This window comes from Petaurus breviceps, unplaced genomic scaffold (genome assembly GCF_028583685.1).
Source record: "Petaurus breviceps papuanus isolate PSGF00001 unplaced genomic scaffold, PetGlider_PUasm1.0 164, whole genome shotgun sequence".
NCBI lineage: Eukaryota > Metazoa > Chordata > Mammalia > Diprotodontia > Petauridae > Petaurus > Petaurus breviceps.
The window spans coordinates 13426319-13447189 of record NW_027185735.1 but is presented as its reverse complement, the minus strand read 5'-3'; the positions used below and the strand labels follow the sequence as shown (position 1 = coordinate 13447189).

Sequence of the window (20871 nt, the reverse complement as noted above, 5' to 3'; positions counted from 1 at the left end):
AATGGAAGCCTTTTATCACACACTGTAGGCATAAACCTATACTTCTCAGGGGAAAAATTCTTTTGAATATCAGAAACACTTGGAGCAGTAGTCTATTGTGGATTTTACTGATGGAGCAGCTAGGTGGCTCTATTCCTGGTAGATAGAGAACTGGGCCTAGAGTAGGCCTGCACAACCTCCAGTCCACCAAAGAATTTCTGAAGGCCTGTGAAAAATGTAGAGGAAATCCTCTGGTGGGTCACAGGTTGTACAGGCCTGGTCTAGAGTAAGGAAGATCTGAGTTCAACTCTGGCCTCAGATACTTACTAGCTGTGTGACCTTGGGCAAGTCACTTAAACCTGTTTGCCTCAGTTTCCTCATCTATAAAATGAGCTGGACAAAGAAACAGTAAATCACTCCAGTATCTTTGCCAAGAAAACTCAAATAGGATCAGGAAGAGTAAGACATGATTAAAATGATTAAGCAACAAATTTTACTTTTCATTGCTAAGTGTCTGAAGGAGAAACAAATCCTCTAGTATGGCACCATAAATTCATACATGTCAGTTGTATTACTGTTGTAGTATTTATGTCATACCTTTTCTATTGCTCAACTACTCAAATTATAAATGATTTAAAACACAATGGAGTATGCAGCAGCTGGGCAGCAGTGAGTAAGAGCACAGCCTGAGTCGGCCTCAGAGGCTTAACACCCACAATAAAAAAACTGGCCTTGTGACCTTGGGCAAGTTACTTAACCCCAACTGCTTAAAAAAAACACAATGGAGTGATCAATGTGGTTGGTTTAAGCAAGGAGCTGAAGAGCTGAGCAAAGCTCCCTGGCAAAAAGAAATAAGATTTATGACAAGCAGAACAACATTGTTTCTCTGAAGTTACTAAAGAATGAAAACATCAGTTTTTCTCATTTCAAACCTTCTTAGAAATATAAAATCATAGACTATCAGAACAGGAATAGAATTTGGAGGCCATCTAGTTCAAACTCTTTACTCTAAGATGGGGATAATGAGCTTCAAAGGGGAGAAGGGATTTACCCAAAGTCATTCAATTAAAGATCTTGGATGCAACATAGGTCTCTGGACTCCCAAATGAGGAGCTCTTTCTACCACATCATAGTCCTTGTATGGAACCTTTTCTTTAGAATTCAAATAAATAAATATCTTATTTTGTTCTTACATATTGAAAAAAAAAATTTGAAAAGTACAAGCCAGCAAACATAAATGTAATTCACTGCCTGAGAGGTGTTTTCTTTGAGGAAATCTGGAATATACCACATAGCCACCAAACTGTGCATTATCACTTACACTTTCTAAAGTCAGTGAAATACTGCTTTTGAATCTGGAAGAATGGATTCTTTAGTCAAATAAAAAAATAACAAAATAACAAAAGACCCTTCCAAGTTTAAGACCATGCCAACAAAATTCAACAGAGAAACATTTTTCCAGTAAACTTAAGAGATTTCCTGGAAAACAGACTATTTTAAAACAAATTAGAATGTTTTCTACCTTGTGCTCCTTATAAATGCCAAGTTCCTTCTCTTTTGCTATCCTTGCTTCTTTTTCTAAAAGATGAAAAAAGTAACCAGCATGAATGACAGAATTAGACAACATTTCACTACATATTTGGAGAAGCAGTGACTTACCCTTTTGTTCTTTTACATAGTCAGCATGCTCTTTCATCCACAATTCAGCTTTGATTTGTGCTTCATTTTCATTGAGAATATACTGAAGACAAAATAAAGTCAATTTCTTTGCAACTATTAACTTTTAAAAAGCAAACAGAATTTTAACATATCTCAAAACTATAAACAAAATACATATTTGAATACATAAAGTTATTAAAGGAAATGAAATGGGACTGCAACACAAGAAAAAAGTATACCTAGAATCTACCTGTAAATGTGGACCTAACTTTCATCTTCAAGAACAAAATTGCTAATTTGACACTTTTACATATATTCTTTCCCATACTAAACATATTTCTTCCCACACTTAACTATACATGCCATTTCTGCAAATCAAGAACTGATCTAGGTACAAGCTTGGGGCTAATAGAGAGCTAGAACTAGTAAGACCCAAAGAAAATAGAGAATTGTAACAGACTAATGACCTCATATTTATGAGAATAAAAAAAAACCTCATTAGATTTTTCATGAAACATATGAAAGCATATTTGGGAACAAAACCATCTGTCATTGTTTCACTTTTTCTCTTTTAAAAAATACTTTATTAAAGAATTTCTAGGGGTGGCTAGGTGGCACAGTGAATAGAGCACTGGCCCTGGAGTCAGGAGGACCTGAGTTCAAATCCAGACTCAGACACTTAACACACACACACACACACACACACACACACACACACACAAACCTAGCCGTGTGACCTTGGACAAGTCACTTAACCCCAACTACCCTCCAAAAATAAAAAGCAAATAAATAAAATAAAACAATTTCTACTGAAAACAAAATTAGAAGAAAACCAAAATATAGAGGGAAATTTCACCATGAATTGTTTAATTAACAATACAAGGGATGATTTGAGGAGGTAGTTCATATTATCTTATATGATTAAATTTGGTTATATCAAACATTAGTTGGGCAATTAACTTAGAAAGATCTTTTTAAAAAAAATCAGATGTTTCCTAAAGTCCTGTTTTTAATAGTGTCTGACCCATCTGATACTTTAAAAAATTGTATTTGCTGAACTGTATTTCTCAATACAACCTTTAAAGAATTTTATTCTTACAATTTTATAATCTCCTACCCATGGTTCCACACTTGTGAACTTAAATCCTCCAGAGTCCACCCTCATAGGTAGTATGACAGGGGTTTAGGACAAGGCATTGAAACCTGTTGGTCACCAAGTCAGTGTCACATAACATTATATCTGAGGCTCTGAGAGTTAATGAGCCTATCTTAGTAGCAAGGCATGTCTGGAAGATGACAGAGCACTAGAGTAGTATTCCTGATGCTATGAAAGTAGATGGTATCACAAAAGACCATCAAGACAATCAGTAATAAGAGAAACTACAACAGCAGCCTTGTGTTAACAAGATTCCTAACTTCTCAATGATGGAAAGTACAGCAAAACAAATGAATCAACAGATACTTGATTCATGTCAACAAAAATGGACTGAACACATGTTATATTATGGACAACATGTACTATATGCAAGGGTCCATGTTATGGAAACATTTCAAGAATTCTAAAACAAATTAAATATTTCAGGAACAAAAAAATTAAAAAAAAAATCCTGCACATATTGAACTCCCCACTATGACTAGAATGACATTACCTTTCTGTTCTGTAGCCTTATTTAAAAACCAAGTGAACCTACTGGGCAGATTTGCAAAAAGCAATATTTAGATACAGGACTGACCTGAATCTAACAAAAGTAAAAATACCTGAGAAGCGTGTCACACATAATTTACAGAAATGAATTAAAAAGCATTTTCTTCTTCAAGGGTAAAGTATAGGAATAGAATAAAAATAGCTTACTTACCCTATCGATTTCACTGTCATCAATTCCATTAAGATCTAATTCACCATCTCCCGAATTTTCATCTAAATAAAGGCAACAGGAACCAATCTCAATTAGGGCTCATGGATGGGTATTTAAAAACAATGTCTCAAGCACTTTAACTTTGAGGTTACCTAAAGAATTGAAAGAATGCTAAGTGATTAAATAATTATCTATTAAAATATAGTATCTCCTCCTTCAAAATTTGCAACCCATGGTATTTTCTTATACCTTAAATTGTATATTTATATTTTCCAACATCATTCTAAATACAGTCATCCAAGTAAGATCTTAGAAGTACACACATACTCAAGGAAGAGGGAGATAACTGAAGTAGAATCCATTGTAGTAGTCTTCAAATATCTGCATTTAGAGCAACATATGTTCACTGGTAACTGAATCAATTCACTATGCCATAGATTTGATTTTCATTTTAAAATAAGAGAAATAATATTTTATAATGTCCTACAAAATCTCCAGAACTACTGGTAAAAAAAAAAAAAAACAACCAAAAACTGAATCTCAGGTGTTACTATAAGATGAGCTGTTCTTAGGGTTTTATCAAATTCAATTCATTTCACTTTACTTCAATCTGATATGACAATTATTAAATACCTATTGTATATAGAGTATTACACTAGTTTCTTAAAGACCCAAACTTAAAATAAATCTCAGTCTCTGCCCTCACTGAGCTCACAATTTATTAGGAGATTATGTCATGTAACATACATCAGTAAGTACACTAGAGAAGCACAAAATCAATTGCTTTGCAAGGTTGAAGAGAAAAAAGGTCATTATCCTCTTGAAAAGGATGAGGAAAGGCAAGTAGCATTTAAATTGGGCTTTAAAGAATGGGTAGAAATTCAATAGGCACATTTTCAGTGTTGCCCTGGCAGAGTAAGCTCTTAAATAAGGCTTGTTGGGCGACTTATTGAATATGTATCCAAGTAGATATCTTCACACCTCACACTTAACATGTCCAAAATGGAATTAAATCTTTCTCTCTAAAGTTATCTGTTCTTCAATCTTTCCTATTTCTGTCGATCATGGTACTATCCTCGCAATCACTGAGGTTCAAAGTTTAGAGGCCATCAACTCTTCCATCCTCATGATCCATATGTGCAATTAGTTCACAAATCCCGTCTAATAAATCTTCACAAAACCTTTCAATTCAAGCTTCTTTATCCACTTGTATTGCCAATGCCTTTGTTTCAGCTATTATTACTAACAGTCTCCTTGTCTTAGATCTCTCACCTTTTCTACCTATTCTTCACACAACTTTCAGAATAATCTTCTTATTATAGAGATCAAAGAATCAGACTCTTGACTCCAGGTCTGGTGCTCTATTCACTGTGCCACCTGGCTGCCTCAAGACACTGTCTTTTGTGAACTTTAGGTGTGGTTTATTTGGGGTTTGAATTTTTATTTTATGACGTGATGGAAAGACTATACATATTTATATTTCTTTCTGCTTTCTTTAGTTGAGACTGGAACAGGGTAGGGCAGGGCCAAGATGGTGGAACAGAAACAGGACTTCCGTGCAGCTCCCGCTTCCACCTCCTCCAATTCATGTAAAAAATGACTAAACAAACTTTGGAGCTACAGAACCCACAAAATGATAGAGAGAAGCTAACTTCCCACTGAAGACAGCCAGGCAGGTTGGCAGGAAGGGGTCAGTGCAGCGCAGCTTCAGGGAGGCCACAACCAGCCACTGGCTGGATGGACTTCAGATCACCAGTAGCTGTGGAGGTTTCCAGAACTGTCAATCCAGAGACGCTAAGGACAAAGTGAGAGGTCAGTGCATTGTGGACTTTGGGAACCAGGAGTCTGAGAGTGAGGTTGGGCCTTTGACCCCTGGAGGGAGAAGTGGCTGAGGTATGGTGGCGGTAGCTGTCATGTGGTTGCTTTAGAGCTTCTAGCCTGCAGAATGTAAGGGGACGAAGAGACCAGTCTGAGGGGTAATCGCTCTCACTTTAACCTGCTTGGATATGGTCCTGGGGTGCATGACCAGTTTGCCAGAGCCTGTGGAGGCTTCAGAGAGGGCACCAAACTAATAGCTCTGGCAGCTGAGAAAACCCCAGCGATTGGGACAAAGTTCCCCTCTCTGGTAGGAGAGTTCTACTGTAGCAAAAAGCTCAAAAGTCAAGTAACTGAGTGGCAACATGAACAAGCAAAAGAAGCAAAGCAAGCACAGTGGTCCCACTTTACACTCCTATTTTGGGGACAAAAAGGATCAAAGTATGGAACAGGATGAAGACAGAAAAGTCAGAACTCCTGCACCAAAAGCTTCCAAGAAAAATATGAGCTGGTTACAGGTCATAGAGGAGCTTAAGAAGGATTTTGAAAACCAAATGAGAGAAGTGGAGGAAAAATTGGTAAGAGATATCAGTCAACAACTTGACTGAAGAAAATAACACCTTAAAAAATAGACTAACTCAAATGGCAAAAGAGGCTCAAAAAGCCAATGAGAATGCCTTAAAAAGCCGAATTTGCCAGATGGGAAAAGAATCTCAAAAGCTCACTGAGAATCATTCCTTCAGAATTAGATTGGAGAAAATGGAAGCTAGTGACTTTATGAGAAATCAAGATGCTGTTAAACAGATTCAAACAAATGAAAAAATAGGAGGCAATGTGAAACATCTCATTGCAAAAATCACTGACCTGGAAAATAGATCCAGGAGAGATAGTTTAAAAATTATTGGGCTACCTGAAAGCCATGATCAAAAAAAGAACCTAAAAGTCATCCTTCAAAAAATTCTCAAGGAAAATTGCCCTGATGTTTTAGAACCACAGGGCAAAACAGAGGTTTAAAGAATCCACCGATCGCCTTCTGAAAAAGATCCCCAAAAGAAAACTCCTAGGAACATTACAGCCAGGTTCCAGAGTTCCCAGATCAAGGAGAAAATATTACAAGCAGCCAGGAAGAAACAGTTTCAATATTGTGGAAACACAATCAGGATAACACAGGATCTGGCAGCTTCTACACTGAGGGATCGAAGGGCTTGGAATATGATATTCTAGACATATATATGTGGATACATATATATATGTCTATATAGGAGGGTATATGGGCATATGAATACATATGTGAGTGTGTATATATATGTGTACAGGTATACATAGACAGAGAACACAGGACCAATTGAATAGGAAGGGATGATACTTAAAATGTGAAATTAAGAGGTGAGAGAGGAATATAATGGGAAGAGATGGGGAGAGACAGAATGTGGTAAATTATCTCATATAGAAGAGGTAAGGGAAAATTGTTACAATGGAGAGGAAAAACAGGAAGGCAAAAGAGAATGAGTCAACCTTACTCTCATTGAATTTGGCTTAGGGAGGGAATGACATACACACTAAATAGGGTATCTCACCCTATGGGAGAGTAGGGGAGAAGAGGATGATTTGGGGATGGTGGAAGGGAGGGCAGGTTGGGGGGGAGGGAAGTTGGAAGCACCCACTTTTGAAAAGAGACAGGATCAAAGTAGAAAACAGAACAAGAGGGGGTGGGATAGAATGGGGGGAAATATAGTCAGTCTCTCACAATATATCTACTATGGAAATATTTTGCATAGCCACACATGTACAACCTATATTTAACTGCTTATTTTCCCAGTAAGGATGGGTTATGAGGGCGGAAGGGAAAGAATCTGGAATTCAAAGTTTTAAAATTAAATGTTTAAATATTTAAACATTTATATATTATTATTATTATTTTACATGCAACTGGGAAATAAGATATACAGGCACTGGGGCACAGTGATCTACCATGTCCTACTGGAAAGTCAGAGGGGATATGGGGGAAGATATGGGAGAGAGCAGATTGGGGGAGGGGATATTCAGTGGGATCGCTGTTTTGGGGTGGTGGGTAGGGGAAAAATGGGGAGAAAATTTGTAACTCAAAATCTTGTGAAAATGAATGATGTAAACTAAAAATAAACATAAAATTTAATTTAAAAATAAAAAAAATAAATAAAAGAGACTGGAACAGGAGAGAAAAATCAATAAGCTAAACAATCATGTAAATATGAAAGTGCTAAAAAATGAAAAAGTCATTTAATTTAAAAATTTCCTAATTGACCCGGAATTCCATCCCATACCATGTGATACCTCTTCCCATCAACTCAAGTGGCTTCTGTTTATTCCTAGGATGAAATATGATACTTCTGTTTAGCCTTTTAAAAAAAATTATTTTCCCTCATTAAAAATTCATTGAAAGTTTTGCTGAGTTTCAAATTTTCTCTCTCCCCTTTTCACCTTCTCCTTCACTGAGATAATAAAGCAATTTTATATAGGTCATATACATTGAATCTTGTAAAACCTTATCAGCTATGTTATGAAAGAAAACACAGACCCAAAGGGGGAAAAATCTCATTAAAAAAACAAACCAGAAAGTGAAAAATAGTATGCTTCAATCTGCACTCAGACTACAATCAGTATGTTCTCTGGAGATGGGTAATTGGAGAAATAGGGCACCCTCTTTCAGAGGTGCTGGATAAGATTTCACAATTAAGAGATTTAGGGGAATGGGAAAAAGACAAATTGCCTCGAGAGAGAAGAGTAAACAGCCAGAGGATTCAGAGACAAAATAGACCAACAAGAAGGGAACTGTTTACTGCTCTATTAAGAACAGGGGTGGACTTTAGAAGAATAGATGGTATTCCAACTGAAGAGCTGCATAAGCTGTACAAAGAAAAGGTACTTAGCATTAGAATGAACAGGGAAGCAGGAACCACCCCTACAGGTATTTCTGAATCTGAATCTTTGTATCCAAGTTTGCCCCACCTTCAGGGGGAATAGGAGATAGGCCAAGCCCCAGCCCAGATAAAAGAAATATGCAGAAGAGATTGCAGACCCCATATTGGTTTAACAATATATTGGAAGAATGGATCAACTACTGTGACCAGGGCTGAGGCCACACTTATCTATGGAAACCCTGATAAGTTTAAACATGGAACTCCTATTACCATCACAGGTCTAGGAGGTGCTGAAATATCAGCCAGACAAGTTAAAATAACAATGAAAATTGGGCAGTTACCTAAGAAAGAATACACTGTGGTTGTTGTACCCATTCCTGAATACATCATTGGAATAGATGTATTGAGAGGCATGACTCTGAATTTACCTGAAGGGAGATACCAATTTGCTGTGAGGAAGATAGGAATTAATACAGTTTTAGTGGGAAAACTAAAAATGGACCCAACCACTTTACCTGAACCTTCTGAAGTAATTACTTTAAAACATTATCGTGTGCCAGGTGGGCAAGATGAAATTACCACTACTATAAAGGAATATGTTGAAGCAGGAGTGTTAGTCCCTACAACCACAAGATGGAATAATCCTGTCTGGCCAGTAAGAAAATCAGATGGGACATGGAGAATGACTGTGGATTACAGACAGTTGAATAAGGTGACTCCTTCTTTGTATGCTGCTGTTCCAGATACCATCACCTTAATAGAAAGGATCCAGATATATGATGGGACTTGGTATGCAGTTATTGACTTGGCAAAGCCTTCTTCACCATCCCAATAGACCCTAAACAAGGGGACCACTTCGCTTTCACTTGGCAGGGTAGACAATATACTTTCACCCGCTTGCCACAAGGGTACATACATAGCCCCACTATTTGTCACAGGATTGTGGCTGAACAGTTGGATGAATTAAAGCTACCTGGTATACAGTTTACCCACTACATTGATGATATCATGATACAGGGAAAAGATGCGAAAGAAGTGGAAAGGAGTCTGACCCTTCTAATTGAGCATATGAAAAGTAAAGGGTGGGAAATTAACCCTGCAAAGGTTCAAGGACCAGCTCAAAATGTGAAATTTTGGGGTATACAATGGAACAAGGGGCTACGGGAGATTCTTCCTCAAGCCCGACAAAAGATTCAGGATTTTCCTACCCCTACCAATAAGAAGGAGGCCCAAAAGTTCATAGGATTGTTTGGATACTGGAGGTACCACATTCCACATTTGGAACAGATATTAAAACCTTTACATAGAGTCACATGGAAGAAATATGAATTCGATTGGGGACTTGAGCAGAGTAAAGCTTTTGAAGAAGCCAAGGCTGCCATACGATTGGCCCTAGATTTGTGGCCCATGCAAAATGGTACAGTGGAATTGCAAGTGACTGTACAAGATGATCATGCAAACTGGAGCTTATGACAAAAACAACAAAGCCGAAATGTACCTTTGGGATTTTGGTGTAGGAAACTCCCTTCATCTGGAGTCCAGTATACACCTTTTGAAAAGCAGTTGTTAGCTGCATATTGGGCTTTGGTGGAGACTGAACAACTGACTCTGAGCCATGAAGTGATATTAAGACCTGGAATCCCAATTATGACCTGGGTAATGAGTACCCCAGCTTCTCACAGAATTGGACATGCCCAAGAGGCTAGTATAATCAAATGGAAGTGGTTTATTCAAAATAGAGCAAAAACAGGCAAAAGTGGAGTCTCTGCTCTACATGAATCTGTAGCAAACATAGAAATTGAGAGGAATGACACACCCCCTGAGCCAAAGCAACAGTTGGTACAGTCCACTGTAAAATGGAATGAGGGATATGATGTATTAACTGGGGAACAAAAGAGACATGCATGGTTTACTGATGGGACAGCAAAATATTTGGGGCAAAAAAGACATTGGAAAGCAGTGGCCTATAACCCATGTACTAGAAGGACTTTGGAAAGTACTGGGATAGGTGCAAGTAGCCAATATGCTGAACTTATGGCAGTATATCAAGCCATCAAAATAGAACAAGGAGGACAGTGTCATATATTCACTGATTCATGGGTGGTAGCTAATGGGTTAGCTACATGGATGCCCATGTGGAAAAATGAAAATTGGGAACTTCATGGCAAACAAGTCTGGGGCAAAGAATTATGGGAAGATATCTGGAACATGTCTTTGCTCACTGACTTGTCAGTTTTTCATGTAGATGCTCACGTGGCCCCCACCACACCAGAACGTGAGTACAATGCTCATGCTGATCGACTGGCAAAGATTGCTACTGAACATATTGTCCCTACTGTGACAACAACGATGATCCAGTATTAGCAAAATGGGTCCACCAAACAGCAGGCCATTTGGGGGTCCAGGCCACACACCAGTGGGCACAAGATCGAGGTATTAGTATCTCTCATTCATTGTTAAAACAGATAGCAGAAGAATGTCATATATGTCAATTGGAAAAGGAGCGAACTGTTCCTCGGGTAGTAACTGGAAAGATAGCAAGAGGAAAAGTCCCAGCCCAAATCTGGCAAATAGATTATATTGGTCCACTACCGCTGGATAAAGGATGCAGATTTATATATACTTGTGTTGACACCTATCCAGGTGTACTAGTAGCTTGTCCTTATAAGTACGCAACCCAGAAAAACACTTGTAAAACTCTAGATCTCATAAGTCTATATTATGGAACCCCAATGCAGATTCAAAGTGACAATGGGTCACATTTCAAAGGCAATGAAATGAAGAAGTATTGTATACTAAACAATATAGAATGGATATATCATATGCCATATTATCCTGAAGCATCTGGGTTAATTGAAAGAATGAATGGATTACTGAAAGAACAGTTGAGGAAGTTAAGTTCCAATAATTCATATCAACATTGGAAGGATAATTTGTTCATGGCTTTGCGTAATTTGAATAATAGACCATTGGGAGGAAGTACACCTATAGCCAGAATGATGACCCCCAATCTGCAAATTAGAAAACAACAAACACATAAGATCCCAAATATCGAGTATTGGACCTTGAGGCCAGATGTCCCAGCACTGTATCCAGGACCACCTGGTTCGGTGGGGTATGATTTACATTGTTTAGAGGACTTTTGTTTGGACAGAAAAGAAATAAGAAAAATCTCCACTGGGATATGCATAAGAATCTCTAAAAATCGCTTTGGACAGATTTTACCCAAATCAGGATTAGAAGCTCAAGGAATACATGTATTGGCTGGAGTAATAGATTCTAATTATCAAGGAGAAATTGTTGTAACATTCCATAATTTAGGTGAAGGGCCCATATAGATTCACAAAAATGATAGGATAGTTCAAGTGATTATTGTTCCTTGTAAAACAATACCACTTGTAAAAACTGACCCTCCTTCCAAAATAACTGTCACAGGAACTGAAGGATTTGGTTCTACTGATAGAATAAAATCAGGAGCTAAAGTATGGGTAAAATGGAAGCCAGATGATGTTCCAAAGGCTGCAGAGATTATAGCACATGGGAGGGATAACACTGTAACTATTGTTTATTCTGGAGAAGATGATTACAAAATTGTACCCTTAACTCATTTATTCTACCATGAGTGAGGCTACAATAGTCTGGTTATTGTCTCTTTGCTTCTTCTTGATTTTTTTTGTCTGTTCACCTTGTTTGCTAGATTTATTTCTGCAGTCTTGGTACCCTCCACCTGTAGATGCCTGATAGCTTAAGCTGGAAGTCACCCCCTTTCTGCAACTGTGATGTGTCACCCTTGGACCTGGCATCAAGCATATTAAGAACTGACCTCTCAAATGGGACCCCTTAGGACAGGGACAGCTCTACATCCGATTTCAGCAGCAAGTAGCCATAGAAGAAGAGACCTTCACCCCTTACCACAAGATTTTGGGGCCCCATTTGTTCGGGGTGGGGGGGAATGATGGGGAGCTTGTGCTCAAGCCCCACCGTAAAATATGGTTTTCTGTGTTTATTGTGTGCTATTCTTGTTATATTGTTGTGAAATTTTGTTGACACCAGTTATTCCTACTGTATTTTTGCCAAGTAAGGGACATGAAAGATCTTGAGGCCGAATGTAAGGGTTATGGGATTTAAAGATCTTCCATGCCCCATTGGACTTGCTGACGTAGCAGGAAGGGGCGGAGCAAGAGGAAGAAGAAGCCAAACTAGAGTTCCTGCGGTGGCTAGCAGTGGCAGTGACGGCAGCAGCAGCAGAGGCAGCGACAGTGGCAGCGCGAAGCCCTTTTTGAGTCAGCCAGAATTTCTGCTAAGGACTCCTGCTGAGGACTGCCAGGGGCCGGAGCTGCTGGGAGCACGCTTCCTGGACACTGGGTGGTTGCTGTGAGTGGGGAGAGGAGGGCCTTTGCCTGAGGTAGCCTGTTCTGTTTTAAAGGCTTGAGAATGTGGGTGCTTTCTACTTTACCTACCTGTGCCAATTTCATAACTACTCTGATGGCTTTCACTTTCTGGTTCTGGGACTCAGTCTTTTGGTATTTTAATAAATTTTCTAGCTCATTCCCCCATATGGCAAGCATGATGTATTTTGTGATGGATAATTATATCAGCATATCTGTAATTTCCATAGGCATTGTGAATATGGCATTGCTGATACAGTCCCCAAGGCTCCATCCTGGGCATCCTTCTTTTCTCCTTCTGTACTGTTTCACTTGGTGATCTCATCAGCTCCCATGGTTTCAATTATCATCTTTATATAGATGATTCTCAGATCTACTTGTCCAATTATTAAATTCTCTCCTGACCTTCAGTCTTACATGTCAAAATGCCTCTTAAATATCTTGAATTGTATATCCTGTAGACATCTTAAACTCAACATGTCCAAAACTGAACTCATTATCTTTCTCTCCACCCACACCCTCAAATAACACCTATTCTTAATTTTCCTGTTACTATCAACGTGCATCACCATGCTCCCAGTGAGCACCACATGGAAATTTATAAAAACTGACTCAGGTAACTGGACCAAGATTTGCTACTAAAATGGGAACAGTAAGTCTGTCAACAAATATCTTTTAAGTATTTGTTATGTGCCAGCCATTGTTTAAAAAAAAAAAAAGTGGTCAGAATGCTTGGAACAGCTAACGGGGAAGTCTATACCTAGTAGCATCTGCTTTTAGTAAGAATTCTCTATTTAAACTCACAAGGGGGGAACTTTTCTGCATGTTTTTTATCCTGGTAACAGCTGGAGGGGGAAGACATTTAAATCTAATAGACAAAAAGTAAATAAAAACAAAACTTCACTGATGAAAATAACTCCTGAAAAAGCAAGACTGACCAAATGGAAAAAGAGGTACAAAAGCTCACTGAAGAAAATAATTCCATAAAAATAAAAATTGGGCAAGTAGAAGCTAATGAGGTCATGAGACATCAAGAAAGAATGACACAAAGTAAAAAGGATGAAAAAAAATTGAAATAATGAGAAATATCTCATCAGAAAAACAAATGACCTGGAAAACAGATTGAAGAGAGATAATTTAAGAATTATTGGATTACCCAAAAACCACAATAAAAACAAAAGAGTCTAGACACCATATTCCCAGAAATTATCAAGGAAAAATGTCCAGAGATCTTAGAACCAGAGGCTAAAATAGAAATTGAAGGAATCTGCCAAAAGAGATTCCAAAATTGAAACTCTGGGAATATCAGAGCCAAATTCCAGAGCTCCTAGGTCAAAGAGAAAACACTTCAAACAGCCAGAAAATCATTCAAATAATATGAAGTCACACTCAGGATCACACAAATTTAGCAGCTACTACAATAAAGGAGTTGGAATATGATATTCCAGAAGTTAAAAAAAGCTAGGATTATAATCATGAATAGCCTACCCAGAGAAATCCTGAGCATAATCCTAAACAGGAAAAAAGGCATTTAATGATAAAGAAGACTTTCAAACTTCACTGATAAAAAGACCAGAGATGAATAGAAAACTAAATGTTCAAATATGAGACTCAAGAAAAGCAAGGATAAAAAGGTTTTAAAGAGAAATTAAATTAAATAGATAAATTAATAAATTAAAGAGAAATCATAAAGGATTCAGTAAGATTAAACTCTTTGCACTTCTATAAGGAAAGGTGATACATTTAGCTCCTAAGAACTTTATCATTATCAGGGCAGTTAGAAGGAGCCTAGATAGAGGGCACAGATGTGAATTAATTATGTTGAGATGATCTCAAAAAAATGGAAGAGTGCAAAAAAATGGGTGTACTGGGAGAGGTAGAATAAGGAAAATTATTTCACATAAAATAAGTGCACAAGATGGAATTTTTACAGTGGAGGGTAAAACTGGGGTGGGGTGGGGGAAGTGGGCAACAATTGAGACTCTCATATCTCCCCCAAAGAGGGAAGAATATATAAACACACTCAGTTGTGCATAGAAATCTATCTTACCCAATAGTATAGTAGGATGGAAAAAAAGATGAGAAAGGGGGAGGGTGTGATAAAAGGAAGGGCAGATTAAGTCATAACTGTAGATTTGAATGGAATGGACTTGAAAAAAACAGAAGCAGAGAATGGATTAGAAATCAGAATCCAACAGTATTGTCTCGACAAGAAACACATTAAAGCACAATTTATTAGGCTTCAGCTGAAATAAAAAAGGCAACTAACGTAAAAAAGGCAAAAAGGCAGATCTCAGACAAAGCAAAAGCAAAAATATGCCTCACTGAAAGAGATAATAAGGAAAACCACATTTTGCTAAAAAGTACCACAATGACATACTATCAGTACTATCATGCAGCAAATAGCAAAGCATCCAAATTCTTAAAGGAAAAGTTAAATGAATTACAGGAGAAAAAAGAGAGTAAATCTATACTAGGGAGTTTAACCTTCCCCTCTCAGAGCTAGATAAACCTAACCATAAAATAAATAAGAAAGAGATAAGGAGCTAAATACATTTTAGAAACCTTAGATATGATAGATCTTTGGAAAAAATTGAATAGAAAGGAGTACACCTTTTCATCAGGTATACATCACATATTCACAAAAATTGACCATGCAGAAGGCAGTAAATGAAGATTGGGAAACAGAGTAGACCAGTTTATGGGGAATGAAGATTGCAGGAAAGAAACCACTATTTCTGCTCAAGGATATGAAAATAAATTGTTACTAATTATAACCAGATCTCTGGCCTTGGTCACAACTAGAGACTTATTTGAGTTGAAGACGCAGGCAAGATTTCTGGAAGACCCATTAGGCAGTGGCAAAGAGAATTTCTGCCATGTATCTTAAAAAAGCTATTACATTTCTACTAAGGAAAAATCATCCCTCACAAGAATCATTGAAAGAAAGGAAGATGGAGGGAAAGAGACAGATAGTCATCATTACTGTGAAAGTGAATGGGATGAACTCTCCCATAAAACAGAGGCAGATAGCAAGATGGATTAAAAACCATAATCCTACAATATGCTGTCTACAAGAAACACATTTGAAACAAAGGAATACCCACAGCATAAAGGTAAAAGCCTGGAGTAGAATATATTATGCCTCAGCTGAAGTAAAAAAAAGCAGGGGTAGCAATCCTTATCTCAGATTAAGCAAAAGCAAAAAATAGATCTAAATAAAAGAGATAAGGAAGGAAACCACATCCTGCTAAAAGGCAGAATGAAGCAATATCATTACTTAACATATATGTACCACGTGGTATAGCATCCAAATTCCTAGAGGAGAAATTAAGGGAATTAGAGGAAGAAAAAGATAGCAAAACTATACTAGTGGGGGACCTTAATCTCCCCCCTCTCTGAACTTGATAAATCTAACCTCAAAATTAAACTAGAAAGAAGTTAAGGAAGCAAATAGAATTTTAGAGAGGCTAGATATGATAAATCTCTGGAGAAAACTAAATGGGGATAAAAAGGAATATATTTTCTTCTCAGAGGTTCATGGACTAGGGCATAAAAGCCTCACAATTCAGTGCAGAAAGGCAGAAATATTAAATGCATTCTTCTCAGATCATGATGCAATAAAAATCATATGCAATAAAGGGCCATGGAAAGACAGACTAAAAACTAATTGGAAATTAAACAATTTAATCCTAAAGAATGAGTGAGTCAAACAAGAAATTATAGAAACAATCAGTAGCTTCATTCAAGAGAATGACAATAATGAGACAACATACCAAAATTTGTGGGATGCAGCAAAGGCAGTTCTTAGGGGAAGTTTTATATCCCTGAGTGCATACATGAATAAATTAGAAAAAAGGGAGGTCAATGAATTGGGCATGCAATTGAAAAAGCTAGAAAAAGAAAAAACTGAAAAACTCCAATTAAATACTAAATTAGAAATACTGAAAACCAAAGGAGAGATAAATAAAATTAAAACAAAGAAAACTATTGAATTAATAAATAAAACTAAGAGCTGGTTTTATGAAAAAAAAATCAATAAAATTGATAGACCCTTAGTCAATATGATAAAAAAAAGATGAAAACCAAATTATGAGTATCAAAAATGAAAAGGGTGAATCTACCTCCAATGAAGAGGAAATTAAAACATTAGAAATTATTTTTCCCAATTGTATGCACATAAATTTGACAATCTTAGTGAAATGGATGAATACTTACAAAAATATAAGTTGCCCAGATTAATTGAAGAGGAAGCAAATTATTTAAATAACCCCATTTCAGAAAAAGAAATCAAACAAGGCATCAGTGAACTCCCTAGCAAAAAATCTCCAGGGCCAGATGGATTTACTAGTGAATTCTATCAAACATTTAAAGGACAATTGATTCCAATACTCTACAAACTATTTGGGAAAATTAGTGAAGAGGCAGTCCTACCAAATTCTTTTTATGACACAAATATGGTACTGATACTTAAATCAGGAAGAGATAAAACAGAGAAAGAAAATTATAGACCAATCTCCCTCATGAATATGGATGCAAAAATTTTAAATAAAATACTAGCAAAAAGACTACAGCAACTTATCTCAAGAATCATACACTTTGATCAGGTAGGATTTATTTCAGGAATGCAAGGATGGTTTAATATTAGGAAAACCATCAGTATAATTGATCATATCAACAATAAAACTAGCAGAAACTACATGATCATCTCAATTGATGCAGAAAAGGCTTTTGACAAAATACAACATCCATTCCTATTAAAAACACTACAAAGTACAGGAATAAATGGAGCCTTCCTTAAAATAATAGGTAGCATCTATCTAAAGCCATCAGCAAGTATTATGTGTAATGGGGAGAAGCTAGAAGCATTTCCCATAAGATCAGGGGTGAAACAAGGGTGTCCACTATCACCCCTCTTATTCAATCTGGTACTACAAATGTTAGCAGTAGCAATTAAAGAAATCAAAGGAATCAAATTAGGCAAAGAAGAGACCAAGCTCTCACTCTTTGCAGATGATATGATGATATACTTAGAGAATCAAGTAAAAAACTACTTGAGACAATAAATAAATTTGGCAAAGTTGCAGGATATAAAATAAACCCACACAAATCCTTGGCATCCCTGTATATTTCTAATGAAACTCAACAGCAAGAGATAGAAAGAGAAATCCCATTTAAAGTTACTGTAGACATTATAAAATATCTGGGAATCTACCTGCCAAAACAAACCCACGACCTATATGAGCACAACTACAAAACAATTTTCACACAAATAAAGTCAGATCTAACTAATTGGAAAAATATCAATTGCTCATGGCTGGCTCGAGCTAATATAATAAAAATGACAATTTTACCTAAATTATATAATTAGTGCCATACCAATCAATTTACCAAAAAACTACTTTATAGAGCTAGAAAAAATAGTAACAAAATTCATTTGGAAGAACAAATGGTCCAGAATATCAAGGGAGTTAATGAAAAGAAATGCTAGGGAAGGTGGACTGGCTATACCAGATTTTAATCTGTATTATAAAGCAGTCATCAAAACTACTTGGTACTGGCTGAGGAATAGAGGAGTGGATCAATGGGATAGATTGGGCACACAAGATTCAGCAGTCAATGACTATAGTAATTTATTGTTTGATAAACCCAAAGACCCCAGTTTTGGGATAAGAACTCACTATATGACAAAAACTGCTGGGAAAACTGGAAATAGAATGGCAGAAACAGGGCATAGACCATTATCTAACACTATATAACAAAATCAGGTCTAAATGGGTGCATGATCTAGGTATAAAGGCTGATACTGTAAGCAATCTGTGAGAGCAAGGAAAGTTTAACTGTGAGATCTATGGAGAGGGGAAGACTTCATGATGAAATAAGAGTTAGAGAGCATTATAAAATGCAAAATGGATAATTTTGATTACATTAAATTGAAAAGTTTCTGTACAAACAAAGCCAATGTAACCAAGATTAAGAGGGAAGTGGGAAATTGGGGAAGAATTTTTACAACCTATGTCTCTGATAAAGGACTCATTTCTAAAATATACAGAGAATTGAGTCAAATTTATAAGAATACAAATCATTCCCCAATTGATAAATGGTCAAAGAATACAGACAGGCAATTTTCAGAGGAAGAAATTAAAAATATCTATAAGCATATGAAAAAATGCTCTAAATCACTATTGATTTGAGAAATGCAAATCAAAACAACTCTGAGGTACCACATCTCAACCAGTCAGATCAGCTAAGATGACAAAACAGGAAATTGACAAATGCTGGAGAGGATGTGGGCAAATTGGAACATAATGCATTGCTGGTGGAGTTGTGATCTGATCCAACCTTTCTGGAGAGTAATCTGGAATTATGCCCAAAGGGCTATAAATAATTTCAAACCCTTTGACCCAGCAATACCACTTTTAGGATTGTATCCCAAAGAGATCATAGAAGTGGAGAAACACCCATATGTACAAAAATATTTATAGCAGCTGTTTTTGTGGTGGCAAAGAATTGGAAATTAAGGGGATACCCATCAATTGGGGAATGGCTGAACAAGTTGTGGTATATGCATGTAATGGAATACTATTGGGCTATAAGAAATGAGCAGATGGACTTCATATTTCCCTGGAGACGCTTATATGAACTGATGCTGAGTGAGAAGAGTAGAGCCAGGAGAAATTTGTATATAATTACAGACACAACGTATGTGTGACAACCAACTTTGATAGACTGGACTCTTCTCAGCAATGCAGTGTTATAAGTCAATCCCAAAAGACTCATGATGGAGAGAGATGTCTACATCCAGAGAAAGAACTAGAAAGAAGTGAATTTGAATCCAGATTGAAGCAAACTACTGGATCTTTTTCTTTTTCTTGTTTGGTTTTGTTTCCTCTTTCCCATTTTTCATTCCATCTGATAAAATTCGTCTTTATAACCTGACTAATGTCTAATGTGAAAGTATTTGCAGATCCTATACTTGATTGTAGGCTGTCATGGGGGGAAGGGGAAGGAGGGAGAGAAAAATTGAAACTCAAGGAATTGTGGAATTGAATCTTGTAAACTAAAAGTAAACAAACAAATTAATAAAGATAAAAAAAGAAAGGAAGATCAGGTTGTCTATAATTGATGCGAAAGATTTTAGTATTTAAATAGAAGGCAGAACAGCTCCTGATTCCTCAACTCACTCATTTTCCATGACTTATTCTTACGCCCCACCTAAACAATTCATAAAGAAGGTTATACCTTTGATTTTGCCAATATCCACAAACGTTCCATATGCATATTCGTGAACATTGAAATGCCGCCCCCCTGCTGTTCACTTCTGGCATTTTGATTTGGTAAAAGTAATCACTACAGATTGTACTGCCTACTTTTCACTGCTATTCACTGATTTTTTTTCCCTCTTCCCCATTTAGAGGAATTTAGAGCTTCTCTGTTAAATACTGCCCAGATACTGACAGACAGAAGTAGAAAGGAATGGGAAATAGAAAACTCAAGGTCCCAGATACCCATTTTGGAAGGCTAGACCAGTATTGACCTTATAACGAGGCCAATATTTTCATCAATGATTCCATCCAGCTGGTTAAAGGGTCATTTGACACAAGTAATATTTCTAGTCTCTATCTTCCAATTCATTTTCCTACACTTCAAATGAGACAAATGAATCAGCAAAGCATGAATGACACTTGTATGTCAAGGAAGTTGCTCCACCCTGGTACATTTAGTGTGGGTAGAAAACAGGAAATCACTTAGGTAAAACTCATTTACCAGTTTTTATACACATTGTACACGTTTTGTTTCATTTGAGAGCCAGGATTATTGGCAAATAAATAACATGCTATTGCGCAAACTTGGCCATTTCAGAAATCTAAAGACTTCCAGAGCAGATTTTAGAAATAAGGCCATTCTGTCTTATCAGTTCAATCTTGTTCTAGAAATGATTCTCATTCCCTCTGTCTTTCATATCTTCAAACTCCCACTTTCCAATGTTGTTTTCCTCTTTGTCTCTAAATATGTTTAGATCTCCCCAATTAATCCTAAGGAAAAAAATAGGACCTTTGATCCTTCTACTCTATCCAGCTTCCATTTAATTTCTTTATTCCTCTACATCACTGCCCAATCAAACTTTTTCAAAAATGTGTCCATACTCAAAGCTTCCATTTTTTTTCTTTCTTTTCTTTTTTCTTTCTTTTTTTTTTTTTTTTGTTTTTGGGAAAGCAGAGCAATTGTGGTTAAGTAACTTGCCCAAGCTCACATGGCTGGTAAGTTTTCAAA

At 36.8% G+C, this 20871-nt stretch overlaps 1 protein-coding gene across 1 annotated transcript in view; it reads right to left on the bottom strand.

The window, feature by feature from the left end:
• The window catches only part of BRF1 (BRF1 general transcription factor IIIB subunit), a 176553-nt gene that overhangs the window by 32936 nt on the left and 122746 nt on the right, over positions 1-20871 (bottom strand). The window contains exons 12-14 of the mRNA XM_069082346.1: positions 3495-3556; positions 1639-1720; positions 1502-1557 (exon numbers count right to left, since the gene is read on the bottom strand). Coding sequence (XP_068938447.1) covers positions 1502-1557; positions 1639-1720; positions 3495-3556 — 200 coding nt within the window. The remainder of the gene's footprint in view (positions 1-1501; positions 1558-1638; positions 1721-3494; positions 3557-20871) is intronic.